We start from the raw sequence: 21,287 nt of genomic DNA on the forward strand, positions 1-21,287 counted from the left end.
AGTATAGGCTCAAATCGTAGGAGTACATACCCTCATATTTGCCAGGCTAACCATTTACCTTACTTACAAAAATCAGGGCCAAACAAATAAAAAGGAATTCATGAGGTGGACACAACTTTTCACTTGAATTACACATCATGCTTCACTTTCGATAAAAGTGTCTGCCAAATAAAATGTAACGTAAAACCACCAGAATTTGTTTTTGGTTAGGAGCAAAATAGGACTTCAACTACCTTTCAACCCAAATGTCATTGATGATTATTCAAAACTAACAGGGAGTTAATTTAACACAGTGGCTCTTATTGATCCACATCTTTTAAATGCAACAGCCCCCCCCCCCCCCCTCCTCCCATGAGTCATTAACTGCTGAAGTGAGACCTAACATTACTACACGCACCTGAATAAAGCAAACTCCTCTGTTGCAATTACTGCTTTGGAAACCATGGCAACACCCATTAGAAGTCGACAGCCAAACCATCTTGGTCACGGTTCAGGCTGCTTAATGTAAATCTTCGATATTCAAAAAAAAAATCATTTAATTTAAGCTGATGTCAAAACAGTTTTCTGCACTTAGAAGGATATAACAAGCATCGGTGTTTTAATCATTAGCAACTTCTGAATGATACGAGCTGAAATGGAGCCAATTAGCACGTGTAATAGGTTATCTTTGGACTGCAGTCGTATTGCTTTAACTAATCTTACGCATTTATTTCAGGCGTTCTGAAATATTGCTGCAGCGGGGTTGGTTTTTTTTTGTTATTCGGTCAGTCGCTTGCAAATCTTCCAGTTATGGAAATTAATGCTGTGTGTGTGCTCTGTGATAGACTGGCGGCCTGTCCAGGGTGCAATCCTGCCTTTCGTCCAATGCATGCTGGGATAGGCTCCAGCACCCCCCACGACCCTGCCCAGGATAAGCAGGTATAGACAATGGATGGATGGATAATAATAATAATGATTGTGCCTTGCATTTATGTCGCACTTTTCTCACACTCAAAGCGCTTTACAGTGAAAGGGGGGAAACTCTCCTCAACCATCAACAATGTGTAGCACCCACCTGGCAACCATTTTGCACCTGAACGCTCGCCACACCTCAGCTGAGGCTGAGAGGAAGAGAATTAATTTTAGCCCATTAAAAGGGGGAGTGATTAGGCAGCAGTAGAGCATTGGGTTGGGAATTTAGCCAGGACACAGAGGAACCCCTCTGCTCTTCACAGTAAGTGTCAATGAGCATGATAATTCAGGACTGGAGACATTTCAAGGGGGGAGGGCATTTTAAAAAAAAATGTTACAAAGGTATACTACACTGCCATGGTGGAATAAACCTCTTCAGCTTGCTTCGGTAAAGTAAAACTAACACGCGTTTTTTTTAAGAGTCATTTTTATAATACCGGCTCTTCAGACGCAATCATAAATGTCGCACGTCCTAGTACTGAACTGGCACCAGCGCGAAAACGCTGCCGTAAATCGATGACGAAAAAGGGGATTTGTTTTTCCCCGTGTTCGCCGCAACAGAAGCTGTGGCAGGTTGCGAAAATAGCTCGCCTGCTCGCGCGCTGCCTCGGAGCGCGTTTTTAATAGCATCGGGTGACACGTGAGAGCGCGCGCGAGAGAGAGCGTCACTTCTGTTACCAGGCGCGAGGAATATGCTCAGAGACTGCGAACAGATTCCCGAATTGAAACTTGTCAGCGAGGGGTGAGAAATGAGCAGCAACAAAGACATCTGTTCATTCACAAACACAGAAGGGCTGTTTGACTCGCCACCAAAAAAACATAATGCAGGCAAACGGGTGAGTCATTTCACTGAGGGATAAGACGCGGTGCATTCATCGGGTACACAATGTTTCGCGGACGGATTTGGATACGGGGCTCAATTTAATTATACCACTTTCACCTGTGAGCCAGGGCCAACACGGCCGCGTCCAACACACACACACACACACACACACGTCAATCCAGAGCACATACACAGCCCCTTACTCAGAAGATGCAGGCTAAAAGTATTTTTTTCCTGAATGAATGAGTTGCAGTACACCTGCATCAATGAGCTTTCCCCAAATTATTTAGCTACTAACCGGCAGGGGGATGGGTGGGGGGGGGGGGGTTGGATGGGCAACTATAGCCCAATATAACAAGTATCAGTGTTCTCTTGGCCCTTTCTTCATTGATGATGGGGGAGGGGGGGGGGGGGCTGGGGGCAAGTTTCAGAGGTCAAGAAACATACTCATGGGAAACAGTTCAAAGAAGAAAGCTCTAGAACAGAGAGGAGGGTCCCCAGAGCAGAACACACTGCAAGAAAAATTACCCAGAGTTTTTATTTTGTGGAGAATTTTTCAGTAATTCGAATCAACTGCACAGTTTTGTTTCTTAGACGCTTATCTGCAGCAGTCATATCTCCTGTTCTCTTCTGTTGAAATCTCACTCTACCAATTCCGCCCCCATGTTTTTTTTTTCATATTCTTGTCCATTATAGAAGAAAACACTTAACCCCCCCCCCTTTATGTTTTGTTTTGTGTGCTATAAATTTAAAAAAAAGAAAAAGAAAAAAGAAATAGCACACCAGAACGATCACCTGGCTGCTTCTTGGCTGACTCACCAGCCACCAAGAGATCAGTTCAGCTTTTGGTCTCAGGTGTGATGGGGTGTTCTGGGGTGCTAGGCACACCTGCACAGGCAGTGTCACGTTTTTGCATTTTGATTTAGCAAAATCCCTTTATCACATCATACGTCTTAGTCCCTTTCCAAACCTTTTAAGCCAAGTGAACCCTGATATGGAGGAAGGGTGTAACAAAAGCCACCGAGTTCTTAAGAAGCCATTTGCCCTGAAGATGTAAAATACATCTGTCATACATGGTTTTATCAATAATTAAAAGTAATAATAAAACGTTTGATTTGGAATGCAGTTTTTTCCCCCAATTTCTGAAAAATGGAATCGTACCACCCAGGAAGAAGTAGTTGAAGAACCCTGGTCTATATCCTTACTGAGACTTAATTCTCTGAAAAATCCCCATCATTTCAATTAATTCATTGAATTAATTAATTTTCCAAAGTGGGTGGATTGAAAAAGTATTGACCCCTTCCCTGATACTTACAAAACCAATTAATTTAATTATTCTCTCTCTTTGTCACTCACACACAAACACACACAACCAATATTGTAATTAATTTCTCTCTCACACAAACACACACACACACGCATGCACGCACGCACACAGGTGCACGCACACACGCACACACACACGCGCACACACAGGCGCACACACGCACACACACACAGGCGCACCTGAGCCCCCTTACCTGCCACGCGGATGTCACAGGCCAGAGCCATCTCCAGGCCCCCTCCCAAGGCGGCCCCGTCGATGGCAGCGATGGTGGGCATGGGGAGATTACCTGCACACAGACAGGTGCACACCTGCTCAATGCCAACTCAGTCCTCACTGTTCAGCTTTATACACCTCTTAAACCGCACGTACACAGCGACTAACGCAGCGCAGCTAATGCAGCGTGGCTAACGCAGTGCAGCTAACGCAGTGCAGCTAACGCAGCGCAGGTAACGCAGTGCAGCTAACGCAGCACGGCTAACGCAGCGCACGTAACGCAGTGCGGTTAACGCAGCGCAGGTAACGCAGTGCAGCTAACGCAGCGCAGCTAGGCAGTGCAGCTAACGCAGCACAGCTAAGGCAGCGCGGCTAGGGCAGCACGGCTAACGCAGCGCAGCGCAGCTAACGCAGTGCAGGCAATGAGAGTGCAGTTAAACTCTGCTGAACGATGATGGAAACTGCATTACTCAGTTATTTATGGCAGTCATAACGCCCCACTCCCCGCCCCCCTTGCCCACCGCGGTCGGTCGGGGAGAGCCGCGGGATTCGCTGCTTTTTGTTTTCACTGAAAAAACGACAGACAACTCGTACAAGAACCAGCGGAGGCGAGTCAAGATGTGTGATCAGCTACGTTCACGGCTTAATTATGAGCCGGGTACCAAACAAAAACCAGCTGCCCCTTGCGGCTCTCCGGGACCAGGGTTTGGCTCTCCAGGACCAGGGCTGGGGACCCCAGCAGACCCTGTGCCTCTCCAGGACCAGGGCTGGGGACCCCAGCGGACCCAGTGCCTCTCCAGGACCAGGGACCAGCCCTTGTTTATTTCATGTAGATCTAGTGACACACCTCAACCACACCACCCTTGTCACATAGTTTGGGAACCACTGATGTACAGAAAGTTTAATTTCAGTTTTTTTTTTTTTTTTTTACATTTCAGAAAGAATATTTGAAACTACATTTACCCTAGGTCCCTGGCTGACGCTGGTTAGACCAGAGTATTTATCCACCATGGGTAATGTCCCTAATTAATTTTAGCAGACTGCCCTGTAATGCTACGCAAGGACATGCATCCCATTTCAGCTTCGAGGATGCAACAAAAAAGTATGGACATCTTTAGGATTTTTTTTTTTGTTGAGGGGACACTATGAGCACAACCGAATTAAACATGATAATATTTGGGGGCATCTGAGGTTATCCCAAAGCCAGTGGGTGGGTGGGGGGCTGGCGGTTGGACATGTCCCCACTATGCCCCCTGTGATTTACAGCGGTAATGCTTTATGAGTCAATGCTCGGATGGAATTAACAGGGCTTGCAATGTCAAACAAACACCTCTGTGAGAACAACGTCCATGTTGCTCGGTGGTGAATATAATAATTCTGACCTCTTGTAACCACAGAGATAAAATTAAAGAAAATAGCAAAGGGATAATTACAGGTGGCCATTCATTCCCTATGTCCTGGTCGAAACATTAACGCAGTAATTTACCGTCATCCATTTTAACAGACATCTGCATTCGCGTAAACATTGCTGGGCAAAAAAATACGCCCAAAACTAGATATGCTGGAGCGGAGAGGGCAATTAAGGCAACGATTCACATCAATTTTATTCTTCAGCCAAAATCCCCGAGGACCTGACGGGAGCATATATGCACACTGAAATTTAAGTAGCTGCTAAACAGACATGCAACAAATAACTACATGAACAGATCCAATTCATATTTTAAAATATAGAAAAGACAAGGCTGCTTCAAGTGAATCCGCCAGAAGTTTCGCTTACCGAGTTCTGTAATGAGCGTTCTTGCTTTGGAAACAAAGGGTCCAACTTCACTTTGGTGCATTTTGGCTCTCTCCTTCAGATCGGCCCCTGTGTAGACAAACCAAAAACAATTTAACACCATGACGTACCATGACACGTTTACCGGTCTGACTTTCATGTGGCCGCATAGGTTTCAGCATGGCACAAATGACTGTTATTGTACTGGCCGCTAACGGTTTTAAACGCTTTCCTCATATTTAACGTAAATCTTTCATTGACGGTAGCCTACTTCTCCCGCCGCGTTTTAGAATATCCGAATCTCTAATCAATGGCCACTAAAATGCTGATACAGACGAGCAAGAGTAAAATAAATACAACAAAGTTACAAGATATAATCAGTTGCACCAATACAAAAACAAGTGGACTAGTCAACCAATGGAAAATACGAAATCAGCAGATCTTACTTGGGCACGAGAAGTGCATTTCAAAAGTTTGTCATAAATAAATACATAAAAAACACTTTTCCCATGTTCAATGCACTGTACAATAAAAAGATATAAATAATCAATCAATACCGTAATACAATTAACATTCTGAAACATTTATTGACAGCTACATATACAGCCAACTTGGCATTAATACAACAATGCATAATACGGTGAAATCAAGAAATGCTGTACAAACATGTGAACACAATTGAGTATTCCAAATTGCGCGGAAGAAAAAAGAAGAAAGGCATAAAATAAAATGATAATACGACATTTATTGCCATTTTTCAATCAAGTTTCAATTAATTTCCTAAATTGACCACGAGTCTGACAATAACGGTGTTTTTGTTTATTTTCGTTGTAGTCTCCACCTTGAGTCAATTATAGTCTGTGAAATAAATAAATAAATAACTAGAACTCTAGTTCATTAAAAGGGCCCTACCTGCACAGAATATCCCAGGTACCAGACTGCACAGGATTACAGTGCGCACCTTGTTATTTCCTTTAACTGCATCCACAGCTTCTGACATCTGGAGAAAAAGAAAATAAAAAAAGCAGCCAAGCCATTAAAATGTGATGGCAGATTCAAAGCATTCCCAAATATTTTCTGTTTTCAGAATTTCGACTTACCATTTTAACAAGGTTTTTGCTAATTGCATTTTTAGCCTTCGGTCGATTGATCCCGAAAACAACAATCCCTGAAATAAAACACAGGCGCATTAAAAAGTAAGCGTTCATACCGTGTTTACAGAGTAATTATAAAATTGTTCTATTTAATTAATATGTTGATTACTTTGTTACTTGGGACCATGTTAGGCTGAGTAACGTTACTGTCATATTTTGTTTCTCCAAGTGATTGATATTGATGACACCAATATCTACACCCAGACTGCATTTTTATAATGAATTCACTGTTTTACCCTCGACACTGTAAGGAATTTACTTAATTGAGGGGATTTGTTTTCAGTAATAAGTTGAGTTTCAAGTGTTAATTATTTTTCACTCCATCTGCAAACATTTTTTAAAACATTATTTTGGCCGACAATTGTTTTCATTATTTTACAAACGCGTACATAGGCTACTTCTTCGTGTTGTCTGTACCATTTCCCTTTCCGTACGAGATGCACGGAAACGAGCGATTTGTCTAGGATCTGAAAATCTGGGAAAATGGCAAATCTGCGACATTCTACGCTATCTAATATTATTTCACAAAGTTTTTGTTTAGCGCTTGCTGGCGAGCAAAGTATACTTACGTTAGCTTTGGAAGTATCTACATCTGCATGTCGAAAATAACTGGTTAAACGCTAAACCAGCTACAATAAGTCAGGTAGACATGACAACTATGCTACCCAACTATTTTTCCAATTTGTTTTTCATTAATTTAGATAATTGCCATCCTGGGCAAAGTATAGCACGCTAGCTAGCCAAACAGTTAATACGGCTTGTTAAGTCATGTTACAATATGTCCCTTTGTAACGTGTTCTTTTGTAATAAAACTGCCGTGCACCTGCCGTTACGCAACCAGTTTGTTGACGATGTGCGCCAATAGGTACCTGAATCTTCCCCGTCCAAATATCTAACGCACAGGTCATCCCCAGACTTTGCATCAGAGCTGTACTGGCGACGTGCTCCGTGTGTCCCCGGACGGGCATACTGTCGTTCATTTGTTTGTAGGACATGGTGCAAACATCTAGCTTGCTCCAGCGATCTGCACGATCCGTCGAGGCTGGAAGCGAGCGGTCGAAAAGCCTGCGAGAGCACTCTATAACCTGCGAAAATCGCCATGCTGCGATTAGCCGTGTATGAGCAGGGGCTCCTGGATTTTGACTTTCAACTTTGAACCCGCGCGTGACGCAATGTTTGATCACGTGTCTCGCTGCAAACACTGCAGACCATAGACATAATGCACAGCTCTATTTTTTACAGTCTCTGCTCTGTCCCCCCCTTCTCTCTCTGGTCTTTCCCAGCCGTCCCGTGGTTCGTAAACCTACGATACGTCATTCCTTTCACTCCCCACACGAAAGGAACAACGGGTGAGCTCTTGCTTTGCAAGGCGGGGCACTTCTCATCAAAGCAGCGGAGAGCTGTCGATTAGTTTTTCCAGAATTTGCCTACACCATAAATATGGACGGAAATGATTTATCAACTTTCATTTTAATTGGGTCATACAAGGCGCATCAACAGAAAAATTACCAAATTGTGGAATACATACGGCAAGGGTGGCTCGTGCTATTAATTGCATGTTTTTTTCGGGTCATTTGGATTAAAGCTGTTTGAAATATGAGAAATCCATGTGGTTTCACATTCCAAAAGTAATATTTAACGAATCTGGAGGCCATACATCATTCCTATTAAAATGTGGTTTTGATTATAGGAATGCTTTCCAACATTTGTGCTGAAACGATGAAATGTGCTTCCCCCCACCCTTCTGATTCAATTTTTATTTTAGTTTTTTACAGAAATTGACCTTCCAACAAGAGATTTTGCCCAAAGGCTTTTTAGCCGGTGTCAACAGTCTCTTTCCAGGTTGTGTGTTGATGACATTGACTTCCTGGATCTTTTCATCAATCTTATCTTCTGCTAGGGAAATATTCTACCAATAAATGTAAATGATGCTGGGGTGTTCAGTCTTATCTGAAAAGGGTTGGCGTGGGTGTAGGTGTTTGTTTTATCCCAGCACTAGGACACCTGATTGTACTTATCAAAGTCTTGGTTGAAGACCATGATTAGTTAATTAGCTGAATCGGGTACTGAATTAGAACGCACACACATCCAGTATACCATAGCTGCAGGTGCTGGGCAATCAATCGGAAAAAAAACTGAAGTCTGCAATCTGCAGCTAATGAAAAATGCTCCAGTTTAACAATCGAACATCTGCAAATGGGTCTTCCTGATGATCCTGGGAGCATTTTTCATAAGCTACAGTGGGGGATGGGGGCGGGGGGGAGGGGGGGCATTTTGGAAATCCTACTCTTCAAGGGGTTACCAAGGCTGACGTTACATGGCAGTCACGTGGTGTAACAGGTCTTGACGGGTAAGGTACAGGCGCTATCTGTCCTGGAAAGCCTTGACACTTGTTTTCTGATGAAAAGTCAGTTTCTCTCGTTAATCATTATCCCAGTTCCCTGCAGCCATACATTCTGTTGACTCAGCAGATATACAGCCCTCGAGCCCCTGCCATCCTTTCCGCTTCTTAACTACAGTTCTGCTCTTGTTCACATCTCCAAATAGCATTTCAGAAGTTGCATGAAATCCTAATGTATCATCTCCTGTGCTAGGGAGACAGAACTTTCAGTGTTCAGAACATAAAGCTGAGTGTGTAGGGAGTCGAAAGTACTAGCGCTGTGACAGCCAGCTCCCTGGCCTGTGTCCCAGATCTTCCTTGGGGGGGGGCTGTACATGGGGCTAACTTATCTGCCGTTTAGTTTTTTTTTTTGTCATTGCCGGATGTCGCTTTATTCAGTTCTCACAACCGCCCTTCGTGAAATAAAACGTTTGTATAGCCTGAAAAACTGGAACTTCAGTCACACGTATCAGTCAATGACCAAAGATCCACAGTGCCTTGTTGTTGAAATGCTTATCATAAAGTGATAAGATAACCGAGTTGTATTTTTCCTGAAAGGCAAAACAGTGTTGAATGGGAGTGGAGTAAGGGGGGTGGGGGGTGAGGAGGGGTGGGTCAAGTACTTCTAAAAGCTACAGTGTGCGCCACAATGTTGATTACTACATCTCATTGAAGGATCACAGAATGCGTTGTAAAGCTCTGAAGAACAAAAGAATAAGGAACTGGACTTCATTTTGTGAATTTCGGTGCAGCACAATGCTGAAAATGGATACGGGACATGTTTCAAAGTGTATCACCGGTGCCCACTAATACTGAGAGATTTACAACACACAGGCCTTAATAAATCTTAGCCTTGCTGCGCTGCGCATTGTTTACGACTCTGCGAGCACGATTTCCGCAGGGCTGACGTTACAAAAAGCCTTGAGGCACAGCGATTTCTGAAGTGCGTACCATGCAGTTCACCACTGTGTCTGGTCCACTGTAATGCAGCATGGCATGGTCTTCTCCCATCTTCCATCTTCACCCAAACGATAATGTAGACACATTCACAGGGGGGGTAAAGTACAAAAAAGGTGTTTAAAAAGGTACAAGGCTTGTCACTGGAGTGGTACACTATAGGTACAAACATTTTTTAACCCCTAGCCATGGTTTTAATAATGACCTAAAAAGCCACAAGGCTTGTCACTGGGGTGGTACCCTATAGCAACCACCCCAGTTACCTAAATTTAGTAATGCATTTGTACCTTTTTGTTGGTAAAAAGGTACTTATTAGTACCTGCAGAACATTGTTATACCTTTCAGGGTACATTTGGGAAATCTGTTCCTTAAAGAACACAAATGTACCTGTGCATGCTTACGTCCATGATTTTAGGTCCATCAGGGTTTGGGGTCAAGTCCATTTCTATTCAGTCAGGTCAGGAAATTAATGAAAGTTTATTCGTTATTTGAAAAATGCCTATAATGGTCCATCACAGGGGTGTCAAACTCCAGTCCTGGAGGGTCACAGAGTCTGCAGGTATTTGTGGTTCTCATTCAATTAAAGGCAATTAAAGCCTCGAGAACATTGTGTGCGGACTCATTAGCTAATCATTGACTTAAATTAAATCACTCGTGAAAACCAGCAGACACTGCAGCCCTCCAGAACTGGAGTTAAACACCACTGGCCCATGAGTTGTCAGTTAATGGATTTAATTGTGAATTCATTTCATGAAATGGCTCCTTGGGCGTGTAAAAATGGTTCATCCTTGCGTCGTGCTCCGATTCCATGCTGGCCAATCAGGGAAGGTCTTCACTGGATGTGTGTCACGGTTTAGATGACCTCAGACTTTACTGTTGTACTTTAGAACAAGACCTCTTGAGTAATGCTCCTGTGACCTCATGTTTAAGTGTGTCATGAGGCCAAATAGCCAGCACCGGTCCTGGAGGGCAGGTGTGTACACTTTTTTTTTCTTGCCACAAATTACCCCTGGCTCAGTGAGGCAATTAGTGTTATTTACCCAAAACTGGTTCACTCACAGATTAGACCACACTCACGGCCTGCGTGTAAGAACACAGAAGTCTCCAGAATTGTCATCGTACGAAATTCAGATAAATATGGCAGAACACACAAAAATGACAGTGCTAATTACATAATTAAGAGACTAATTGTCTTATTTAACACTCACGACAGCTTCCAGACTCGGGGGTTGGGATTTCAGAGTAATTTGTACTCTAAATAAATTTAACGAACTCATATCGGACGTATTAGCAATATTTATTGATAAACTTGCGTATTACCGTGTCCCTGCATGAACCTCTCGCCATTGGTCTAATCCAGGGGTGGCCAACCCAGGTTCTGGAGAGCCGCAGGGTCTGCTGGCTTTTGTTTTTACTCGGCACTTAATTGATCAATTAAAGCAGTTGATTACACAGTTAACTCACCTCACCTGGTTTATTTTGTGTAAGTGGTTGTTGTATTTAAGGTCAAAACAAAAACCCGCAGACCCTGCGGCTCCCCAGGACCGGAGTTGGCCACCCCTGGTCTAATCTATGAGTGGAATGACATTAGTGTATACAGGCAGTTTGCCAACTGAGCAAAGGTGATTTGTGACAACAAATACCCAAAAACACAGTTGCCCCTCCCTGGAACAGAACTGCCCAACTCCCCCAAACTTCTAAAACGGGGGTGGGCAGTTCCTGGAGGGCCGGTGTGTGCGCAAGTTTTTTGTTTTCACTAATTACCCTGGCTAAATGAGCCAACTGGCTGTATACACCAACACTGGTTCCCTCGTAGATTCACTCGTAGACTCATAGAGTAGAGCACACTTACAACATTTCACTTACGAACACTTAGTCTTCGGGCTGTCGTTCACGCGCTCGTTAAGAAATGTAGCTAAAATAAGACATGGCATGAATGTTTAGGGCCAATTAAATAATTAAGACCAGAGGTTGGCGTGAAATCCAGAAACAGACATTGTCCTCCTGTCTACCTCAGTTCCATAACCTTTCTGCAGCAAAACTGTCAAACTACACGTTTAACGTGACATAAAGCTAGATAGTGTGTCAGCAATATCATTGACTGTTGTAGTTAAAAATCATACAAAAGCATGTTTCAGTACTTAGGTACATTTATTGTAAACAAAAAAAAAGACCTTACAATTTACAAGAAAATGGAGAAAACGTTTACATTTAATTTTCAACTGCAGCCTGACATCCGGTTGCTGGACTAGAGACTGGACCAATCAAGAGTACACGCCGACTACATCAGTAAGTGCACAGCACGCCATCCATTAAAAATGAACTGCATCTTTTTTTGACACCATAAGGACTGTACAGTGCAATAACGAACACGATGAAAAAAAAAAACAACAAAAAAAACAAGAGCTTCGCACCAATACACAGGACTCACTTCGAGTAACAACCCTTCGACGACAGATCGTGGTGGTCGCGGTCGTCGTCGTCGTCGTCGACGACGGTTTTGGCCGCCTCGGCGACGGACCCCTGCCGCGTCGTGATGAGTCTTTTCAGGGACGCCACCTCCGCCGACAGGTCGGCGATGCCCCGTTTCAGGTAGAAGTTCTCGGCGTCGGCGTACGAGCCGTCCTTGAGGTCGACGATGAGTTTGCTGGTCACCGGGCCGGGCGACCCGGGGCAGAGCCGGTTCTCGCACCCGCTCTGGAGCGTCTCCGGGCGCTCCTTGTGCCAGCGGTCCGGGCGCGCGGTCCAGTCCTGGACGTTAGTCACTTGGAGGGACAGGGGGCTGAGGGAGGACTGCGCGAAACGGGAGGGCGCGGCGCACTTGGCGGCCGCCTGGTAGCACCCCTTGCCGGACATGTCGACGGGGGAGGCGGGCTTCCCGGAGGGGTCGTACTCGGGGTCGATGGCCTCCACCTTGATCTGGATGGCCCGGGCCTTGATCCGGAGCTTGTGGGGCAGGGCGGAGGGCCCGGCGTCCGGCACCTTCACCGTGGAGACGATGACGCTCCGGGGGTCGCGGGCGACGGGCGCGGGACCTTTCGGGACCTGCTGCTCGTCTTCCCCGTCCGACGACTTGCCGACGGCGCCCTCGTCCCCGTCGGACGTCCGCGGCGAGCTGCTGGACGAGCTGGTGATCTGCAGGAACGGGGAGGGCTGGGAGTAGACCCCTGGGAAAGGGCTAGCCAGGTAGTTTCGGTAGAGCTCGTATGGGTTGCTGCCCCGCTCCCTCCCCTCCCGGGCGTAGCCGCCGCCGCCGTCCGCCGGCTCCTGCTTGATGACCTCCGGGGACCGGCACGCCTCGGCCAGGGGGCTGCCCCGCGCCGCGGCGGAGGAGGAGGACGAGGTCTCGGAGGCGTCCGACAGGGCGCCGTGCGGCGAGTGCTTGATGACGGAGATGCAGCTGCTGCCCAGCTCCCGGGGGAAGGGCCCCTGGCTGGGGCCCGGCAGCAGATAGTCCTGGTAGAGGGCGGCCGTGCAGCTGGAGATCTTCTGCACCTCCTGGGCGTAGGCCGCGGAGCTGACCAGGCCGAACTTGAGCTTGAGCGACAGCAGCTCGGCCTTGAGGGTGGCGTTCTCCTCGCCCAGCGCCATCAGCTTGTTCTCCAGGACCATGTCGTTGAGCCGCCGCTTCTCCCTCGAGCGCTTGGCCGCCTCGTTGTTCTTCCGTCGCCGCTCCCAGTACAGGTTGTCCTTCTTCTCGTCCGGGATGAACTCCCTCTTCCTGCGGCAGTTGGAGCCCTTGACCTTGAAGGGCATGTTTGGGGACAGCTTTCGGCCCATCAGATCCTGGTCTTCCCCCTGCAATGCCATGGCGAGCACCAGGGCGTCCTCTCCACAGTATGAGCCGGCTGACGGCGGTTCTTTCTTGATCGTCTGCATACTTCTTGATTTTTTTTCTAAGTCGGCGCGGGGTTCAAACTCACAGGTCACAAGTCATGTTGGTTCATTTGTTTGTGTAAAAATCACCCCCTTGTCCCACAAGCCAATATCACAGATTTGTGTTCAGCTGCTGGTATTTCCGAACGGTCTCCTTTGTGTCTTCCAGAGTACCTGTTGAAGAATCAAAACAAAAAGATTTCAGGAATTGGAAATGACAGCTAATTTAAGACCACTATTGCAAACTTCCCTGTTGATCGATCTTGACTCACACCACTGCCCAAGCATGACTTCCTTTCATTTTGACTTCAGGAGACCCAAATAATTCACCCAACTTACGAGGTTACCTGGACGGTATATTTTACAGGAGCTTTTCTCATCTAATAACTATGTCGAAGGACCAACGACCCCATTTCAGTTAAGTATACTCAGTAGCGTTCACCACACTATGAAGCAGCTCTGGGTATCTGCTTTTGAATGTTTTTTCCTCCCCAATTTGGGACACATAAGTGTGTATTTCTCAGGACTCAGCAGCAACCTCTGCTCTCAATTCAGGAGAGCACAAACATGTACTCCCCTCTGAAAGAGCACATGATGTTCTCTTCACACTGCAACTCAAATTGGTCTGCACAGACATGAGTCACAGGATGACACTGTGAGCAGTCTAAATGGGTCGACTTGGTGGGGGGGGGGGGCTGGTGTTGGAGATGTAGTCATCAAGGCTAACATGAGTGAACCCTCCCATCCTTGAGCCCATTGTGAATTATCTAAAGGAGCTGCTGCCCATGGTCAGCACTGGCACGGTCCAGATTCAATACCAGATCATGGGGCCCATGCACACACTGGAACAGAGCCTTAACGGATGCCAGACCATGGGGCCCATCCACACACTGGAACAGAGCCTTAACAGAAACCAGACAGTGGGACCCATCAACACACTGGAACAGAGCCTTAACAGATACCAGACCATGGTGCCCATCCACACACTGGACACTGGAACAGATCCTTAACAGATACCAGACCATGGGGCCCATCCACACACTGAAACAGAACCTTAACAGATACCAGTCCATGGGGCCCATCCACACACTGGAACAGAACCTTAACAGATACCAGTCCATGGGGCCCATCCACACACTGGAACAGAGCCTTAACTGGATGAGCCACCCAGCAGCCAGCTCCCAGGTTCTTACACATTTCTTATATGTGATGTGTGCACACTGTCTAATCTGTAGCAGTAGTCCCCACTAATGCCTTCCACAGGTGCCTCCAGTGAACATGACCAAACACGCCCCGTGTCAAAGAAAGAAAATAACTTTGCACTTTTCCAGGCTGAGGACACCCTCCCCCCCCCAACCCCCAACCCCCATTTATAATCGAATCCTTCAAAAGGCTTAAAAAATGCATTGGGCTAATTTAATGGTCTTGGGGAGGGAATTTTACCCGAGTCATCGGCGTAATTCGGCTGTGAAAGCAGCCTTTGTTCTCTCCAAGGCGTCTGAATTCTCCGGTGCGTTTGATTGGTGCCACAGCCTCCACTACCACCACAAAAAACCACTCTCTTCGGGCGATTTTTGACTCATCACATAGTTGCAGGACGTAGTCACATCCATTTCACAACAAAGCAGGAAGTGCGTTTTTTATTTTTATTTTTTTGCTGCATTCACAGCAGTCCAGACAGTTTGAGTGTTTTTTTAATTAAACGTGTCGCAGAACTGGTGTTTGGTTACGTAGCAGTAAATTATACGCTAAATAGTACAAATATAAAAATAGAAATTGTGAGTCAAATAAAAAAATATAGGCTACATAATTACAGAAATTCAATGCTGCTTTGTAGAGTTCTTTTTTCTTATAATTACTAGAAATGTTAACAAAAATATATATGTTATTACGTAATAAATACTTCTAGTTACAAGAAAGGATCACATTATTATAGCTACTGTAATAACCTGGTCATCGTTAGTGGTCCACAGTATGGAAGGCCTGCCACTGACCCCAATAACTAACCGTCTAACATATTTCAACTTGCTTACATTGTTATTAAGTAAACAGCATAAGAAAGCACAATGCCACTAAATTAAGTATGTGTGTTTAAAAAATACATTAAAAATCAAAATATAGTCCACGCACGTCCATATCCACCGAATGGTTAAGGTTGGACTTGTAACTGGGAGGTTGCCAGTTTTATTCCCTGGTAGGGCACTACCGATGTACCACTGACCAAGGTACACAAGTCTGTGAATAACTTTGCTTGTGAGTGTGTGTGATAAAGAAATTACAAATTATTAATAAAATAATAAAAGCGGTTCCGATGACTATGATTAAGCTCCTTTATGAGCACTTTCACTTAATTTACAGCAGCAGCAGAGAATCGAATTTATTGCCACAAGATTAATTGCCTCATGTTGTTCATTATCTCAGCATTCGGCTGATACAGATAAGTTCATTTTGAGCCATTACCAGCCAATACCAAGATGACCCCGAGCATTCCTAACGATTGTGAAACTACCAATTACCTCATTATTGGGAGAAAAAGACAGCAGACCAAATGACTGACAGACGTCATTTGCTGGTGTTCTATTTAATGCTAGGTTTGAGGCATTGGGAAACACTGGTTTCCTTAAAGCAATTTAGACAGTATTGAAATTTCTTTTAATACGTGCCGAGAGGAAACTGTGAAGGCTTTAAGGTTTGTACGGACAGGGAAAGAAATCAGACCTCCTTGCGATTCATCCAAGATGCACTCAGACATCGTGGGGAGCTTCTTGGATGCAAGCAAATGCACCTTAACTTCACACAAACGGGACGTGCTGTGACTCGAAGCAGCGTGTGACGCCCAAAATAAAACTATTAACTGGAGAATAACTGCCATCAACACACAGCGTCAATGTTGCACAATGCTTGTACACCCTAACAAGATAATAATAATAATTAAAAGTTACATAATTTCACAAACATGATAGTTTCTAAAAATAGCAAGATAAATACCAACACAGCACTCAATTGCATAAATAACAGTGCATGCGATCTGTCGCCGTTTTTCACAGTGCATACCACACATGACAGGTAGCCAAGGAGCTTAACATCCTCATCCTGATTGGCTGGGCAGATATTTACTAACAATGTGTCACAATGTGTGTACATTGACATGGCATTTAGCAGACGCTCTCATTCCAGAGATGACAAAGCTTGTATCCTTTACATACAATCAATTTATACAGCTGGATGTTTACGAAGAAATCTGGGCGAGGTTCCTTTGGGCAAGGGTGCAATGGAAATACCCCCAATTTGTATGGGAATCAAACCTGCAACACCCTGGACATCTGCCCAGCTCTCCAAGTATTACCTACAGCAACCAAACCCCTACACTGCAATCCACATGTGCAGATTAAAGCATGATTTTGTAAAAAAAAAAATTTTATTTGAAAATACAAGTTCTTAATTTTGTGGTGTTGCGTTTTTGTCACGGTGGAAAGCAACGCACTGTTATTCTGGCTATGTTTCACAGTGCTGCAGTTTCCCACAAGTTCAACACTTTATTACAAACCCCGTGCCAACGGAAACTTGGACCCGTCTAGCTGATGGGTTTAAGCCATGATTTTTAACACCTGATTTTGCGACAAGCGCCAAGCACCGCTCCACGCAAAATGGCCCGCCTCCATCTGACATCAAAGTGATCCTGTCAGTATCAGAGAGGGATTTGTCTGGATATGTGCCGGATTCCAGAACAGGCGTTTTTTTCGCGAGCGAGTCAAACCGGTGGCGACACATCACACACAGACTGAAAAATATTGTATCATTAAGCCGCTTCAAAACCCCCCCAAAAAACCAACGCCTCTGTTACAGCACTGTGAGACAGGGGCTTGTGGGGACCTGGGTGTGATTCTTCTCCGCTGTGTTTGAAAAGCAGATCACAGGGGGGCGAGTGAAAGGTGGACTGGTTCGGTTCGGCATCGCAGCGGAGTCTAGACCAAAGGGGGACGCTGAGTGGAATAAAGCTGAAGCCTGGCACTGCGAGAGCCGGGCCAGGGATTTAGAGCACGTTCCCCACCCCCACCTTTAACCCCACCTGCGGAGGGAGATGTGTAATCTCTAAAAACGCCCTCAGTGAAGAACACGGCGCGGTGTGCAGGTGCTCCTCGCTCCTGGACGGAAACGCACACACGCGCGCACGCAGAGACACACACAAACGCGCGCACACGCAAAAAACTGCTCTTGCAACACCGCAGAAATCATTTTCAAAAGATCCGAAGTAGTGGATGAGAGGTCTGTGGACCTGGCCTTCAAACGACCATTCTGAATGTCGCTGCAATGTGTAAGCGACGTCCGGTTTCACAGCTCATAAAGAACAGGATCCTCCTGTTGGTGAGATGTTACGGAGCAGGGGAGAAACGGCCGCATGTGGTCAGTCGAACTCAAGCCAGAAGCATGCCGCTGCAGTCCGTTTTTGCTGCTGTGACTGAACCTCTCTGACACGGCCATCGTCAACCACCATTCTGGTACCAACATCAAGACAAACTCTGACACAGCGCATTTTATGAGTCAATCACTTAATATTTCTACTCCACCATTACGTGTCACTGGACTCATAAGTCGTCTTCAGGCACACATTTGATCATTAATAACCTCTCGTTTATTACTGACCCAGGTGAGATGTCGGTGATTTACACAGGCAAGAGGCTGTGCTTCATTTGACTTTTTATTGAGTTCTTCTACATTGATGAAATGGCCAAACTCAAGCCAGCAAGGAGATAAATTTGTCGGTTTAAAGTATAGGTACGTGCATAATAACCCCCCCCCCCCAAAAAAAAAAAAAAAAAACAGTGATTGGTGAATTAAATGGCAATTGGCAGGATTGTGAAGCCACATGAAGATAAATTCCTACATCCTTTCTAAAGGATCAAAGATTTTATTTCAACAAATATGTTGTAATTCCAGGTCGTCTGAGGACAACTAAAAAGCACCATAATAACCTCGTCCTTGAAATCCAGGCACTCAAAACCAGGCCTGTATATGACCATAATAATGCTGACGTAACATGCGAATCAAACAGTCATGACCATTTATAAAGTTGCGGCACGCCTACGTTGCAGCGAGCTCATCATGTTCTCCACTGTGAATTATGCAATTGGCTCAGCGGCGGCCTCGACTCAAGTTCTGCCCGGTTCAAATGATGATGTCATATCATCAGAATTCAGGCCTGCTACTGTGAGGCAATGAAGGCAACTGCCCTGCGCCAGAATATTTTGGCCATTACGACGGTTACGCAAAACAAGATCTCTCTCTCTCTCTTCCATGAACTGTGAATAGCCTAACACGACTTTTTTTTTGCAAATCACCGATAACGCGGATGTTCACGACGAAACGCCGTTAAAATGTGGATGTAAAAAGGGAAAATAAATCGCAAATGACCTTCAACTTTCTGCTCTGAATAGACCGAACGTACGGCGTTCAGAGCAAACCACGACGCTATAATGGCCGTGATGTGGGCTAATGGTTGATTTGATGTATGAGCGAAGATACTAAAACATTCCGTCTGTCCGTTCTGAGTCGGTACAACGTAGCCTGCAATAGCCTCGTTATCACAGGTCCCGGCCAACGTTTGTTAAATGGAAGCCCGGGCTAAGAGAGACTGACTATCCCTGTCTAGCAACGGGTGTCATGAACAAAGGAATGCGGTCTGGCATTCTCATCACACGTGGTTGAACAAACAACGTAAAAACAAAGCAAAACCCACGGCGTAATCCAGACAATGGGGTTACGTATAAAGGTAGCTAATTTACTTTACATGGGAAATTAGGTTTTTTTTTTTTTTTTTCTCGCCCAACACTTTTAAAAAACTGAGATGCTTTGTTAAGTGACTGAGGTTATACAGACATAATCATTGCTCCGGTAGCTTAATCGTATCTGATATGTTACATGAACTATCTTTATACAGTGAAACGTAACATTCAGACTGACGCCTCGTCATCCACGCGTCCTGAGAGAATCGAGTAGACTAGCCGAGGGCAAACTATTTTATTCTCGTACAACACAGGGGTAATTGGTAATGATTTTGCTCAAACTAATACAACTATCGGGCAACTGTGTTATTTTGTTGCTCGTTTTTACTTCAACTAGGCTAATGCATAATACAAACCATAATACAAACACAGTTACACTACAACTACAACCTGATGAGTTAGTTATAAACGGTGAATGGAAAGTTTTCCATTTGTAAAATACCAAAGAAACATCAGAAACGACGATCTTCCAATGGCTTAATTTAACACCGTCACATCAATGCCCCAGATTCCTTCATTGTGCCCGGATTATAAAATAAGCGTGATCAGCTCCCCCCCCACCCCCTCCTCTACCCTCCCCTCCCTCACTGCCAGCAAATTCTGGGGTTGCGGTCGTTATGCAATATTTAGAGGAATTGGCATAAACTTATTTTCAGAAATAACTGTCTAGTTAGCAAAAGCCAGTCTGAGGTTTAATATGCCGATACGAACGAAACAGCCCAATTCCAACAGGCGAAACAGGAATCCCATGCCCGCTAGCGAGCTATCCAATTATCCGAGCCAAAGACAGAAAACTACTGCTCTAACGTTGTGTGCAAAAATAGACACAATGATAAAGTAGCAGTCTATTAATATCGCCACTGAAGATCCCGACTTTCTTGTGTCAAAACCACATACCGTGAACAGCACCCACCCTCGTCTATTTCTGGGTCACTATGCCATACCCTCGCTAGCCTGTTACAATGTTTACACAGGCTGGGAATATCTGATGCTAGTACAGCACAAAGATAGCTGTCTACGTGTATCGTCAGTGCTCGCTAGCGACCCAAGTTACATTATCCCTTTGGATTTGTCAACATAGCCACGTTTAACCTTAACTTAACCATCTAAAATGGAACAAACGGGTAGGACTGGAAAAATAAACACAAAACTCAGGTATAATAGTTAGCAAGTGATAAGTCGGCGACTTAGCTAGCTAACAGCCGTAAAGTGGCGAGATCTCGCCTATTCAATAGGGTACAACACAGTCAACAAAACAGGCGAAGTAGGCTAGGTAGTCTATTTGATAATCTTAAAAACAGCGAATTTCCCCAAATGAGGTACTTTACCTTAATGAAACTCCAGCTTAATGCTCAAGATGCGGTTGTCCGTGCCACTGTACACTTCAAAATCACAGGTCGTTATACAGAGAAACTAGTTTCAGTCGCGTTGAAATCCGATTGCATTGAGGTGAACGGCGCTCCCTGCCTTTTTTCCTCCCGGAGAGACTGCCGTTTCACGGATCTGTGTTAGTAGGTCACTAAAGAAATGTATTGGCAGCGCTCAGTCATTGACAGTCCAACTGGCCAATCCAAATTTAGCATTTTCTGATTTCGACCAATGATGGCCTACGTTATTCCAGGGGACACATCAGTTTAATGCAAAATGTGCAGCAGTCTACGGTATTACCAATCCCGGACACAACAGTGTTTTTCAATTGCATAACCAGGCAGAGTGGAGTTGCCGTAAAACCGTGTATGGAGACCGGAGAATCAATGTGATGCTTCATAATTGCCCGACACAGGTCTAATGAGAACAGCATGAATTAGGGTTAATGGTGTAAATAATTATTTAAGTTTTTTACTAAGCTATAGTTAAAAGTCTTGAGTAGCCTATTGAAGTGGGAAGAGTTGATCAAGATTCCTTTTAAATGTGCCGTTTTTGTGCAGTTGAAGTGAATTCATTGTCCGTTAAAGCCGATTGTAATGCAGTAGCAGAAATCTTTTGAGAGTTTAAACTTGGGATAGCCTACTCTGGCTAAATTAAAGCTCCGGTGTCAGTAGTCGGCCT

The 21,287-nt window shown here is 45.0% G+C and overlaps 2 protein-coding genes across 3 annotated transcripts in view; both read right to left on the bottom strand.

Moving 5' to 3' along the window:
• The window catches only part of auh (AU RNA binding protein/enoyl-CoA hydratase), a 44,629-nt gene extending 37,177 nt beyond the window's left edge, over nucleotides 1-7,452 (bottom strand). The window contains exons 1-5 of one of the 2 annotated variants that reach the window (XM_064306826.1): nucleotides 7,112-7,452; nucleotides 6,189-6,256; nucleotides 6,001-6,088; nucleotides 5,092-5,178; nucleotides 3,295-3,387 (exon numbers count right to left, since the gene is read on the bottom strand). In XM_064306826.1, coding sequence (XP_064162896.1) covers nucleotides 3,295-3,387; nucleotides 5,092-5,178; nucleotides 6,001-6,088; nucleotides 6,189-6,256; nucleotides 7,112-7,343 — 568 coding nt within the window. In that variant the 5' untranslated portion in view covers nucleotides 7,344-7,452. Of the gene's footprint in view, nucleotides 1-3,294; nucleotides 3,388-5,091; nucleotides 5,179-6,000; nucleotides 6,089-6,188; nucleotides 6,257-6,811; nucleotides 6,985-7,111 lie in introns of those variants that run through there. The other variant, XM_064306827.1, reaches the window with a different exon arrangement.
• Nucleotides 7,453-11,711: 4,259 nt separating this feature from the next.
• On the bottom strand, nucleotides 11,712-20,765 carry nfil3 (nuclear factor, interleukin 3 regulated). Its single transcript, XM_064306825.1, has 2 exons — nucleotides 20,567-20,765; nucleotides 11,712-13,629 (listed from the first exon to the last, which is right to left on the bottom strand). Exon 2 carries the CDS (start codon nucleotides 13,456-13,458, stop codon nucleotides 12,007-12,009), a length of 1,452 nt encoding a protein of 483 aa, XP_064162895.1. The 5' UTR covers nucleotides 13,459-13,629; nucleotides 20,567-20,765; the 3' UTR covers nucleotides 11,712-12,006.
• Nucleotides 20,766-21,287: the final 522 nt, after the last annotated feature.

The sequence above is a fragment of the Anguilla rostrata genome, chromosome 14 (genome assembly GCF_018555375.3).
Source record: "Anguilla rostrata isolate EN2019 chromosome 14, ASM1855537v3, whole genome shotgun sequence".
Classification (NCBI taxonomy): Eukaryota; Metazoa; Chordata; class Actinopteri; order Anguilliformes; family Anguillidae; genus Anguilla; species Anguilla rostrata.

Bases quoted from the DNA above. Each gene is read 5' to 3' on its own strand.
- nfil3 (XM_064306825.1), bottom strand. From the start codon at position 13,458: ATGCAGACGATCAAGAAAGAACCGCCGTCAGCCGGCTCATACTGTGGA.